At 44.6% G+C, this 14245-nt stretch overlaps 1 protein-coding gene across 1 annotated transcript in view; it reads right to left on the reverse strand.

The window, feature by feature from the left end:
* SLC10A7 (solute carrier family 10 member 7) overlaps positions 1-14245 on the reverse strand; it is a 252938-nt gene that overhangs the window by 66799 nt on the left and 171894 nt on the right. The window contains exon 6 of the mRNA XM_074276184.1: positions 10141-10176. Coding sequence (XP_074132285.1) covers positions 10141-10176 — 36 coding nt within the window. The remainder of the gene's footprint in view (positions 1-10140; positions 10177-14245) is intronic.

The raw sequence follows: 14245 nt of genomic DNA on the forward strand, positions 1-14245 counted from the left end.
GACTTATAAAAGAAAAGGCTATCATAGTAAGGTCATATATGTGTGGGTGTATATCTATGTATATATTTACTTCCATGGGACTTATAAAGAAAAATGGTTATCATAGTATGGTCTTACAGATGTGTGTGTGTGTGTGTGTGTGTGTGTGTGTGTGTATGTGTGTGTGTAGATGCTTAATTGTAGCCTTCTTTAAGATGGTAGTGGGGAAGATAAAGATAAAGAGAAACAAAAGAAAAAATAAAGAATAGAAGCACACAGCAGAGAACAAAAGAAAACCAACAAGGAAACAAAACTGGGCAGTTCCCCCCCCCCCCCCCCAGGCTGGGGTTAAGTGACTTGCCCAGGGTCACACAGCCAGTTAGTGTTAAGTGTCGGAGAGCAGATTTGAACTCTGGTCCTACTGACTTCAGGGCTGGTGCTCTATCCACTGCGCCGCCTAGCTGCCCCTAAAGCTGGACAGCTTTGAAAACAATATAGAGTATTTATTATATAGGTTTTCTTGAAATGGGAATTTATTGTTTTAGACTGAATCCTCTCTCATGGTCTACTGTGCATATGACATTTTTTTTTTTCTTTTCTCATTTTGTATTTGTTTAAATTTTTTTTTAATTACCAAAAAATGATAGAAGAAGCTACATCATAGCATTACGTTGCAATATCCTTTCATATTCTTTTCTGCCTATATTTCAACCAAATAAGGTTTTAGAATAAGCTGAATTCAACTGACTGGAAAGTTCATAGCATGTCTCAAGGCAAACATTAAACCTTATACCCAGGAAACACTAAGGAGTAATGATAATAGAACTCTGTCCTCCGTGCTGCTGGCACAAGAAAGTCGGTGGCAGATAAAGCGCTGGAGGTAGAACACTGGGCTTGGAGTCAGGAAGGCCTGAATTCAAATGTGACCTCAGACACTTACTAGCAAGGTGACTCCGGGTAAGTCACTGTTTGCCTCAGTTTCCTCAAATGCAAAAGGAAGTAGCTATCTTTCAGAGTTGGTTTAAGTCAGGCAATAACTGTAAAGCACTTCGAACCAGAGCCTGGCACATAATAGTGCTACATAAAGCTTATTCTCTTCTCTTCCCCTCCCTGCTCTTGCCACTAGAATGCATCCAGTGGTTTTGGCTCTCCATCCTGCGCTCCTTCCATCCCTCCATGCCCTAAGTGTGAATTATTGCAGTTCTTATTGATCATTCCGTAACAATGAGGATAACCAGGCACTTGCAGCCTCAGTGTGGGAGTTGTCACTTAGGGATGCCATTTCTTGGGGTAAATGCTTTCAGAATTCCAAATAACCAAATTAGAGCCGAATCTCATTTGTACGTTGCAGGTGCCTGTAGAACCTCCTTTCACCAGGACCTGCTGGTGCTGAAGCATCTCCATTTGTAAAATGAGACCAGTAACGTCTGCCCTAACTGACTTTGTAAGAACCTTGTGAAGATAAATGAGATGATATACACGAAAGCACTCTGCACTCTTAGGAGGAAAGGCGTATAAATAAAGGCGTTATTACAATTGGCAGTGGCAGAGGCAGAGACTGTTTACTAGAGAGGGTACAAGACTTTCCCATCATTCACTCATTTGAAGAATCTGGCTCAGTCTGCGTGCTCTCAGCAGAGGTTATCCCTATGACCTTGACCTTTGCCTCTTTTCTAGAGGGAGCTCTAGATCTGGAGCTCTAGACTGGCTTGAATCCCATCTTAGCTCCTCTGTGGGTTTCTGGGCAAGCTGTTTACTTTTTCTGAGCCTTAGTTTTCCATCTGTGAAACAGCAATAATGATAATATGTACACCACAGAGTTGCAGTGAGGATCATGTGAGATAAGGAAAATCCAACAACTTCATTTTACCCAGTTAAGTGCCTTTGCCAAGGTCATACAAGTAGCATTTGAACTCAGATTCCCTAACTCCAGTGGTATTTCTACTGTAAAATGTTGACCCTCAAGTTTTAAAGACCTGAATAAAAATCAGCAATTATTACCATCTTATGACTACAAAATGTAGACAAATCAAAACAACTTCCTAATGGATGGTTAGGAGCAGAAGTGGACAGAGCATCAGATCTGGAGCCAGGCTCTTCCCGAGTTTTAGAATGCTTGTGCGATCCTGGGCAAGTCACTTAACCCTCTTTGCCTCAGTTTGGTCATCTGTAAAAAAGCTGGCGAAGGGAATGTCAAACCACTGCAGTGTCCTTGCTAAGAAAACCCCAAATGGGGGCACGAAGCCTAGGACATGACTCATCAATAACAATCGTGTATTTGGTCTCATCTAGATATTCTGATTGTAATAAGCAGTGGGTTCCTAACGCATTAGGGGACAGTGAGGTTGGGGTTCTGATCTCAGTTCTCCCATGGCAGACTCCATGGAGATCCCCATCTACAGAACATGATGAAATCTCTTCATTTCCAGAAGTGATGAGAGACAGCAATGACTGACATTTACTTAGAGTTTTAAAGTCTGTAATGTAAATCCGATGATCTCATCAGTTCCCAAAGATTCAATCATCATCTCTAGGTGATGACTCTTAAATCTGCTTTTCCAGCCCATCCTTCGCGCTGACCTTCACTCTTGAATCTTTAGCTGCCTGGTGGACATCTCAAAATGAATGTCTTGTCGACAGCTTAAACTAAACAGGTCTGAACTGAACTTGTCATGTTCCCCTTAAACCTTCCTTCCTTCCACCACCCTTCTCCCAACCTCCAGGCTCTAAATCCTGCTCATCCTCCGCTCCTCACTCTCCCTCCCAGCACTATGGCAAGGCTGCTGATGAGCCACGGATGGTCCCTTCAGAACAGCCCCGCCCCATGGAGCTCCTGCCGGGGCTCTGCCTGCCACAAGTCTCCCCGCCTCAAAGCAGTCCCAGAGGCAGGATCACGTCACCCTCCCACCCGTACTCTCCCTCGCACTCGGATCTCCTGGCTCTGGCCCCCTCACTGGTGGCTGTGTTAGATCCTCCACCTCCCAACCCCGGATAATTTCACCTTCTCCCCCCTTCTCCCCCCTTCTCTATCCCCCATGATAACACGCTCCATCCTCGTGCAGCTTCCCTGTTGTGATTATTTAATTGTCTCAGTCATGTCCAACTCTTTGGGACCCCACTGGGACTTTCCTGACAAAGGTACTGGAGGAGTTTGCCGTTTCTTTCTCCAGCTCATTTTACAGATGAGCAAACTGAGGCAGAAGGGGGGAGTCTGAGGGCAGCAGGACTCCAGGCCCTGTGCTCTTCCACGGCACACTTCGCCTCCACAAAGTCCTGGCCAAAATCCCGCCTTCTACAAGCAGCTTTCATGATAACCTTTAGCTCCAGTGCCTTCCCTCCATCGAGGACCTGCTCTCTCCTGCACATGGCTTGTCTGTGGGCGGTTGTCCACCTTTCATCTCCCCCATTATACTGACCCTGGGCTCCTTTACCTTTCTTTGCTTGCCCAGAGCTCAGCAAGGTGCCCGGCACCGAGCAGGTGCTTAATGCTTACTGACTATCCAACCCATCAACAACATGCCTAGGGGGGTAACACATAATCCCTGCTCATTAGATGAGGAAATCTTCCCCTGGGAGGCGGCTGTGGTCCCTGCTGGCAGGGGCTGACCACATCTTCCCTCCACCAGGGCCAGGGCCCTGTGCACAGTGTGCAACATCCTTCCTCCCGTGCACCGCTGTGGGTCGTCATAGAGACGGAGCCTGGGCAGCCAAGACGGGCTGGCTTCGAAGAGAGATGCTTAGTGCAAAAGGGGGATGAGCTACTCCTTCTGACAGGGCAAGGACCCCAGTCACAAGCAAGTCACAAGCCTTCTGGGATAGAGTGTCTTTATGAAATGGCTGTGATGGTCAAAGGATATTCACAGACAATTTTCAGATGATGAAATTAAAACTATTTCCACTCATATGAAAGAGTGTTCCAAATCACTATTGATCAGAGAAATGCAAATTAAAACAACTCTGTGATACCACTACACACCTATCCGATTGGCTAAGATGACAGGAACAAATAACGATGAATGTTGGAAGGGATGTGGGAAAACTGGGACACTGATACATTGTTGGTGGAGTTGTGAAAGAATCCGACCATTCTGGAGAGCAATCTGGAATTATGCCCAAAAAGTTATCAAACTGTGCATACCCTTTGACCCAGCCATACTACTACTGGGCTTATATCCCAAGGAACTACTAAAGAAGGGAAAGGGACCTGTATGTGCCAAAATGTTTGTGGCAGCTCTTTTTCTTGTAGCTAGAACCTGGAAGATGAATGGATGTCCATCGGTTGGAGAATGGTTGGGTAAATTATGGTATATGAAGGTTATGGAATATGATTGTTCTGTAAGAAATGACCAGCAGGAGGAATACAGAGAGGCTTGGAGAGACTTACATCAACTGATGCTGAATGAAACGAGCAGAACTAGGAGATCATTATACACTTCAACAACGATACTGTATGAGGATGTATTCTGATGGAAGTGGATATCTTCAACATAGAGAAGAGCTAATCCAATTCCAATTGATCAATGATGGACACAATCAGCTACACCCAGAAAAGGAACACTGGGAAATGAGTGTAAACTGTGAGCATTGTTTTTTTGTTTTTCTCCCCAGGTTATTTACCTTCTTCCTTTGCAACAACAACAACAACAGCAAAATTCGGTTCTGCACATATATATTGTACCTAGGATATACTATAAGATATTTAATATGTATGGGAATGCCTGCCATCTAGGGGAGGGGGTGGAGGGAAGAAGAGGAAAATTCGGAACAGAAGGGAGTACAAGGGATAATGTTGTAAAAAATTACCTATGCATATGTACTGTCAAAAAAATGTCATAATTTTAAAATTAAAAAAAAAAAAGAAAGAAATGGCTGTGAGGACAGCTAACGCAGAGCTACAGAATGGAAGCGTGGGGGAGCTCTCCAGAAGGTGCTCAGGTGATCTTTGGTCAGCTGCCATGGCCGTGACTGGGTGAGCCCCTGTGGCCACCTGATGAGCTGAGTGGCCAGAGAAGCTGGCAAACAGATTCTGAAGTGTAAGTGCCAGAAATGGGCCCCAGGGAGAGGCTGCCCTTCTCAAAGGTGTTCTCACCTGCTGGGGACCTCTCAGGAAACCCTGTAAAAATGCCCACTTATTTCATCTGATTCCAGACATCCCGCTGCTGCCTCTTGCCTGGGAAAGGAAGCCTGGTGTCTCCCAGGGCCGGAGGCTGGAGCTTGGGAAACATCACCTCCAACACAGATTTTTAAGGGAAAAAAGTCTAGACTAGAAGGTTTCATAAAATTTCACTAGTATAGGCTAACACATCATGGGAAGAGGGGATCAGGAAAGAGAAGAGGCCATTCTGCATTAGTGAAAAGTCTGAATTTTAGCGTTTGTCACAGACAGGCAGTTTTATTTCCCTCTGCACTAAGTAACTTGAGTTAGACACCGAGAACATATGTGCAGGTACCGAGAGCCCATAGGGCCTGTTTTCAGACAAGACCCATCTTTAATCAGCAACAATCTTTGAACTCAAACAACTGATGTGATGAAATCTTTTATAATTCTTTTATACCAATGGAATATCAAGCAAGACGTTGTTCTAGCTTTATCTGGAATAGATGCCACTACAGTCTTGTCAATGCAGTTGATTTGCTGATCAAATCCTGTCCGTATGGGGAAACTAACCCTGGGCAGACAGACAGACAGATAGATAGAGACAGGTAAGCAGACAGACAGGTGGACAGAAAAGGCAAGGGCTCCCTCGGAGATCAGAAGAGGCGATACAAGGACATTCTCAAGGAACTCCGGAATCAAGTACAAGGCATGGGAGCACTGGACTGCCTGCATCAAAGCAGAATTGCAGCAGCTCAAAAGAAATGTGAGATGCACCAATTTGAAGACATCTCCACTCCAAACATTCATACGGGGTATTTGTGCCTAGCCATCATAAGGCCTCTGGAGTCTGTATGGGACACAGTGGGACACACTCTGGCTTAATCCTGACATAGTGATGGCATTTGGTTCCTCTCTGAGTACAAAAGACAACCATATATAGAGAGGTAGATGGACAGGAAGGATGGATGGACAGAGGGATGGATGGATGAATGGTTGGATGGTTGGGTGGGTGAATGGATGGATGGATAGACAGAAGGATAGTTGGATGGATGAATGGATGGGCAGATGAATGAACAATTGAATGGAAGGATAAGTGGATAGAAGGATGGATGAATGATTGGGTGGACAAATAGTTGGATGGATGGATAGATGAATGAATGGTTGGATGGACAGATGGATGGATGGACAAAATGAACATTAATTACTTGCTATATGACATTGCTAAGCACAAGGAACACACACACACACACACACAAAAGTAAGCTGTTCGCACAGTGCTTATATTCTAAAAGGCAGAAGGAAACACAGAAAAAGAAGTTAGAAAATGGGGAGAGGAAAGGTATCAGGGCAAGCAAAAGGATCTGAGCAGAGGAGGAGGGGAGTGGTGAATGAGCTGGAAGAGCAGCGGGCAGCCCTGGGACTTTTGATGATATGGTAGTTCCAGGCAGCCAGCTTCAGGGTAGAATCATCCTCAGTGGGGCACGGCAGCTAAACCTAGCTTAACAAAGAACACGCACTAAGGGGTTGCTCTTGCTCTGAGTACGGGGGTTTCACAAATCAGCCTTTCCTGTCAAGGTCTACAGACCCAACCAGGGTCTCCGAACTCCGGCCTCAGAACGCAAGCTCCCCGAGTCAAGGACCGCCTCCCAGCCTGTCCTGGTGCCCTCCGGCCCCAAACACAGCCTGGCCCAGATCTCACTAACACAAGGATCTCCCAGTGACACTCCCGCCCGTGCAGACTCACACCTGCTGTCACAGCCTCAGAGCTTCCCCGGGCGCCCATGTGGCACCAGAAGGGGGCCTGGATCCCCACCTGCCGGACTCCCGGCCAGTGTTCTCCCCCTGCACTGTGCTGCCCAGCTCTAAATAAATGCTTGCTGAATGGATTAAATTGTTGCAGATGAGTGGGTCTGAGCCAGGGTTCAAAGACAGTGTCTGGAGAGGACCTCACTCCTAGATGATAAAGCCAGCTAGGGAGCTTGGCTAGTCCTCCATATTTCTTGAATTCCTTGGAAAGCGGAGAGTCCCTTACTGAGCTATGTTAACGAATTCCAAGTTGGGTGATCATGTGGGGTAGAGGGAGATCTACATAAATTTCTCTCCCCTGTTTTGGATCCAATAGGGCTGATGAACTCAGTTCCAGCCCCAGCAGTGACTGCATTCTGTGATAAGGGAAGTGATTCATATATGGGAAATGTGTGCATGGAAAGAAATTCGTTTATAAAATATTTTTGGTATTACTCATGATTAAATATGCTGCTGTGCTCAGCGTGGAATAACATTAATTTCTATTATAATCTTTTTTCTATTTCTCATGTCTCAGCAGCAAAAGAAATAAGACATTTAATTAGCATTCCTTTTTTAAAAAAAACAAACAATTTTGACTCAGTTAACAACAGCTGCCACTTACAGAGTACGCTTTCATTTCTGCATTCCTTGCCATTTATCCTTTTATTTTGCCCTTATAATATTCCTGATTTGGAGTTGATTTGGAGAGGCGTAATTACCTCTGTTTTAGAGAAGGGGAAATTGTGTCTGAGAGGGATGTTAAGTGGAATGTAGAACACATGTCCCCAGCCCTTCTTGAGGACAGAAATTGTTCTTTTCTCTGAATATCCTCAAGGTCAAGCACATGTCTGTTTCCAATTATTACTACCATCTACTTCTACTACTACTAGTATCACAAACAGCAGTAGCAACTAGCGTGTGTATAGTGCTTTGAAGTTTGCAAAATACTTCACATACTTTGAGAAATGGATGTATATTTATTTGGTTTCCACAGTTAGGAAAATTAAATTGGAGAAATGAAACTTAAATTAGAAAATTGAAAGCCAGAAGAACATCAAAGAATAATCCAGGGTAGAGATTATCTCCCTCCCCCTCCAAAAAAAAAGCAAGCTCCTAGGGGGCAGGGCCTGGGTTTGTAATGGGGTGGTGGCCTGAGATTTGAAAAGAGCTTTTGTTCTTTGCCCTTAGCCCTCCCGGGTTGGCTTCCCCCTTCCAGAAGGCAAGCTCCTTGGGGGCAGGGACTGGCTGTGTAATCAGGTGTGGAGATTCCAGTCATGTAACTTCTGTAAGGTCCAATTAATGGGAATCAGGGACTTGTGCTTCAGGACAGGAACTGAAATGCTGCCCTTGGAGTTTCACTCACCCGGGCACTCATTCTTGCAATAATGTAAAATAAATCTTTCCTGCTCTCATCAGGGAGTCAGTCGAGTTCTTGGGAAGATGTTTTGCTTCTTACACATACATTCTCTCATTCAATCCTCAAACAATCCCACGAGCTAGGTGCAATTACTACTTCCACTAAGCCTCAACCACTGAGGCAAGCAAGATCTGGACCCAGGGCTTCCAAGTGCAGCCCTCCATTCCCTCTAGCAGGCTGCCTCCCCAAACACAACACAGTAGGAGCTTACTAAATACTGGCTGAATTGAGTTGAGCGTTTTCTCCAAAATTATACAATGAGTTATTGCAGCCTAGCTCTCTGGAACCTCCAGTCTCCCAAGCCTTGATTGGTCCACGAGGCCCATGTGCTTCAGAATTCTGGATCAGTACCAATTTTTTTTTTTTTTTTCATTGTATTGATGCCAAAATGAAATTCAGTCAATAAGCATTTAGGACAGAACTCAGGTGAAGTGAGTGTGAATTCAAAGGTGATTGTGATTTCAGGGGGATTATGGAACCACAAGAGCTTGCTTCTTCTATGAAGGTAGTCAGAACCAGAAGACTCTCTGAAGGCAGAGATTATAATTTCATAAGGTGAGAGCCTTTGTGTCCCGAGTAACTAACATGGTACTTTGTATATAATAAGCACTTAATCAGTGACTCAGTCTACCTTTCCAGGCTTAGTACACATTATTCTCTGTGCAGTTTTAATGTTCCAACAGAACTGCATTATCTGCTACTTTCTAAAGTACATGACATCCCTTTTTCTATTTCTCTGCCTTTGCACAGTGCCCCCCCCCCATGTATGGTTTGTATCACCTTCTTATCTTCACCTCTAAGAGATTCTAGTTTTCTTTAAGATTCAAATCAGATTCTCCTCATATACGGCACAGGCTGATCATTTCAACTGCTAGCCACCCTTTCCCCCCACCCTGCGTTATTTTGTGTAGTTATTTATCTGTTAACCAAATGTTAACTCCCCTTATGCAATATAAGCTCTTAAGGGTAGAGTCTGTATAATTTTTGTCTTTATATGCTCAGTGCCCAGCACTAAAGGTAATTTAGTAATAGGTGCTTAATAAAAACTTATTAATAAATAAATAAATGTTTGCTGTTGAGATTGAATTCTTAACATCATCCAAATTACATTAGTATGTGGCTTCCCTGTACTCTTTCAAGACCCAGCTAAAATCCCACCTTCTACAAGAAAGCAATTTTTATCCCCCAGTGTCTACCCTTTGCTGTCAATCTCCTATTTATCCTGTACATCGCTTGATTGTACATAATGGTTGCCATGCTGCCTTCCCCATTAAACTATGAGCTCCTTGAGGGCTTCTCTTTGTATCCCAGATGCTTAATGCCAGTGCCTGACACATAGTAGGTGCTTTATAAATGTTGCTTGACAATTCCAATAGACTTGGGATGAAAAATGTCAATCACATCCAGAGAGAGAACTGTGGAGACTGAATGTGGATGGAAGCATAGTATTTTCACCTTTTGATTGATTGCTTGTTTCTCAAGTTTTTTTTCCCTTTTAGTTTGACTTTTCTTGCCCAACATGGCAAATATGGAAATATGTTTAAAAGGATTGCACATATTTAACCTATATTAGATTGCTTGCTATCTTTGGGAGGTAAAGGGGAAAGGAAGAAATTTGGAACACAAAGCTGTACAAAAATGAATGTTGAAAACTACCTTTACATGTATTTGGAAAAAAATAAATAACTAAATATTGCCTGACCAGCTGATTGATTATACCTAAAGAACACTTTAAAACATTTGAAATGAAAATGGTACAAAATGCTACCAATTTCTATTTTCCCCTAATGACCTTTCTTAACAGGTTGTAAATGACTTTTAATAAAAGGTATTAAAGCCTTAACATCAAAATACTCACGAAAATCAGCAGCAGCAATGGTGTTACAATGATGCCCTGAAAGAAATAAAAGAGATGATGTTCATTTATCAGTCGGGAAAACAGAACACTTTTTGCCATTCTAAACTCTGATGCATGAAAATCTTCTCCTCCTGCTGAATAAAAACTAGGTGATAAAGAAAGGGGGAGGGTCACGTCTAGCTTCCTCTGCAGAGCCTCTTTAGCAGCCCTCTCTTTCGATTATTCATGTTTGACACAGTTAAAAGGCCGCCCACCCATCTTCCTGCCTTGCCCATGGTAAATATGACTTTCCCTTTCACAGAATTCTGTGCACATTACTGAGGTCCGGGCCCTGCCTGGTAAGCTTCCCTTCTCCAAGGCTTTCAACTCTAACTCGGATAAAGTGCCCCCTTTCCAGAAAAGACAGGTGGTTCAGTCCCAGCTGAGGTCCTCTCCTGAGCACAGACCACGTCAGCTGTGATGAATGGGATGTCGTGATTTTGTAATGTGAACGGATCTCCCCTAGGAAATGAGCAGAGACCTCAAACTCATTTCACTTGATTAGGCTCCATGTCTCCATGGTAGAAGGCAAGTCTTTCATCTGATTTAGTCACTCAGGACCTCCTTGGTTCCTCCACCTCCCCCAGGCAGAGACAGGCAAAAGATTTGTTTTCTTCAGTGACAGAAAACAGGTTGGAGGCTGTTGCCGATCAGGCCACGGAATCCAGGCTTTTAGTTTCTTGGAGGCAAATCTTTAAAAACGAGTTGTTTGAGTTGGGAGTAAACATGACAGCTCTCTGTTTTAGGGAAGTAAATGATACTTCTCCCTCAGTCTCTCCTTCATATCTCAGTATCTTGTAACTTAAAGAAGAAAAAGCATTCCACAATCGGTATTTTCGGAACTTGATTATTTTCTGGGTGGTCCAGGATGGGTGTACATGGGTAGGCCATGAGGCCCTCGCTATAACGCTGAAGTCCAAGCTGGGACTGCTTTAGAAGTACAAATGTCCTAAGCTGAAGTTCCATGGATGCTTCCAATGAAACTTTAAATACCTCTGGTATTTGTCTAGCTAAACTTCCTTGAATCAGGTGAAAGAGAGATCTACTTTTGCCTTTTCGGTGTAGCACCACATGACCACAGATTCAGAGGTAGAAGGCACCTTGGAGATCATAGTATTCTACTCTCACTTTACTGGTGGGGAGACTGAGGCCTATCAAAGTTCTAAAACTTTTATTCACAGGCACATGGATTTGTTGTACCTTTTGCCTGAAAGTCCAGTACTGGAACCAATGAAGAGTACTGCTCCATGAGAGACAGGGCCAATATTTCTCTAGCCCTGCACTATCCACAGCTCTGTACAAGAGGCACCTTGTAAGAGCCTGCTGGATTTAGCAGTTATGTACATACACTCTCTCTCTCTCTCTCTCTCTCTCTCTCTCTCTCTCTCTCTCTCTCTCTCTCTCTCTCTCTCTGTTTCTCTCTCTGTCTCTCTCTCTGTCTCTCTCTCTGTCTCTCTCTGTCTCTGTCTCTCTCTCTCTCTCTCTCTCTCTCTCTGTTTCTCTCTCTCTCTCTCTCTCTCTCTGTTTCTCTCTCTCTCTCTCTCTCTCTCTCTCTCTCTCTCTGTCTCTCTCTCTCTCACACACACACACACACACACACACACACACACACACACACACACACACACATCACAGAATTTTGGAGAAATTTTAGTCTGGAAAGGGCCTCCTAGTTCAATCCTTTTTATTTTATGGGTGAAGAAAATGAAAACCAGAGATAAGAAATGATTTCTTCACGGCCACAAGCAATAAGGCAGGTCATTCAAGTGAAGGTCAAGACAACTGGTGATGACACAGACACATTATTTGTATTTCTTCTCTTAATTTATGTTTTACATATTTATTTATGTTCTTGTCTCCCCGTTATAATTTTTTTTACTTTAAAAAATTATTTTATTCTGCACTAAATAAACACCAAATAAAAGAGGTATTTACACACACACACACACACACACACATATGTATGTGTGTGTATACACACAAACATAAATTCCTTTTTGGGTATATATACTATATATAATCTTGCTGCTATGAATATGTATGTGTGTGTGTGTATATATGTGTATATACACACACATATTTATATATGTATGGAGAGAAAGGAATATATGTGTGTGCATGTGTACATGCAAACAGGATTATACACAAAAGTGCAAAACTATTAGACATAGATTACTTTTCTTTATACTTTAGTATATACTAAGTTCAATCTATAATTTTCAAAGCTGTACTGCTTGTCTGTGCTTCCCTCCCTCCCTCCCTCTCTCCCTCCTTCCCTTCTTTCCCTTCTTCCTTCCCTCCCTTCTTCTCTGTCCACCCTGTACCCATATTGAGGACTGGGGGAATAAAGAAAAACCAAACACTTGTAGCAAAAATGCACAGTAAAATAAAGCATTCCCCCATTAACGGTATCCAAAAAAAGTATACTCAATTCTACACCTTTAGTCCATGGCCTTTCTGGTAATATCCCTAATTATAATGTAGGCTCCTTGTGTATAGCAAGAATTTCTTTATTCACTGTATGTGTATCTCAAGTGCCCAGGCAATCCCTGGCCCAAAGGTTGGTGCTGAAGTCCTTTGTGCTCCAAGAGAACCAAAGGGCTCACTAGGTTAGAGTTGGGTCTCAGGTGTCCGGCTGTGGCTGATCAGACCGCCACGAGCTCGGCCACAGGCCGGACACAAACAGTCACATGAACACTCTCACTGTGCACATCTCGTGTTCCTTCTGAGCCGGTTCGGCTCTGCTTTGCCCACGGAGCCCAGCACCTTCTCTGAGGAGAGCACGCCGTGTTGGCGGCCCTGCAGTGTCTCCCTTCACACGGCCTGCCAGGAGGCCCTCCATAGACACGTCTCCTTCTCGTGTCCTTGGCTCCTTTCCCAGTGACCGTATCACTGGACAGTCCCCACCGCCCTTTCCGAGGTCTGGCTAGTAGACTCGTGGACCTTCCGGGCAGTGGCCCAGGGCACGCCTTTCTGCAAGAGCACTCTGAGAGCACGGATGTCTACATGGAAACAAGAAGCTCTGGGGGACCACAGGGGCCTCAGAAACAGAAAGACTCAAAGTCCACTCGTGCAGCTGAAAAGTCACCACCACAGCAGCTGTGGCAAATGAGTCAGCCTCTTGCTTAAGTCCTCCAAAGAAGAGAACCCCTCTCCCTCCCGAGACGGCCCAAACTGGCAGGAAGTCTCCTCCCCCAACCAGGTCCCCCGTCCCCGACCACCCGCACCCCCTTTATAAGGCCTACACTGTGCTTGGTATCATCCGCCATGGGCCTGGGCTGGCCTTTTCCAAGCACTTGAAGGCAGTTACCCGTCGTCTCCCCGTCTTCTCCTTTTCAGGCTACGCATTCCCTCTCTGGTCCCGGCGCTCCCCGAGTCCAGGTGTCCTGGACGGGTAAGAAAGGGAGGGAGCCTTCACAGAGCGCCTACGCAGCCAGACACCGGAGCTAGCTCTTTTTACAAATAAGCATCTCATTTGGTGGCTGGATTCGAAGCTTTATTAGGACATCCAGCATGGCTGGACACAGCGGCTCGTGCTGCTGTTTCCCCATGATAAGGATCGGGTCCGACAACAGGCCTTGGACTCTGAACGGATCACTGATCCCATCACAGGCTCCATCCAGGGTCCTGGTGTAAGCAAAGTGACCAAACGTGCTTAGAAGGGCCAAGAGGCTTAGGGCCAGCCACTGTGTCAGACTCTTCGCAGTAACAATGACTGGCCCAAAAGGAGCTCCCTGAAATGTGCCAGCATTCGTTCCTTACAGCGGGCACAAGGCGTAGTGTCTGCTGTATCTGCAATGTAGGGTGTGGGGCTGACACTTCTTTGTGACTTTACGGGGCCTATTTTTCAACAGGGAGCCAACGATGGAATTAGCAATTATCAGAAGTAGCAGTCTCGGCAATGATGAGGGGGAGGAAAAGTCTTAAACTCTTATATGATTTCCTTAAAGATCTCTATATATTTAGGACTAGTTGGAGTACTGTAGAAAAAGCAATGGATTTGTAGTCATAAAAGGTAGGTTCAAATCCCAGGTTGGTTGTTACTGTGTGACGCTGGGTAATAACA

The sequence above is a fragment of the Sminthopsis crassicaudata genome, chromosome 6, assembly GCF_048593235.1.
Source record: "Sminthopsis crassicaudata isolate SCR6 chromosome 6, ASM4859323v1, whole genome shotgun sequence".
NCBI classification, from domain to species: domain Eukaryota; kingdom Metazoa; phylum Chordata; class Mammalia; order Dasyuromorphia; family Dasyuridae; genus Sminthopsis; species Sminthopsis crassicaudata.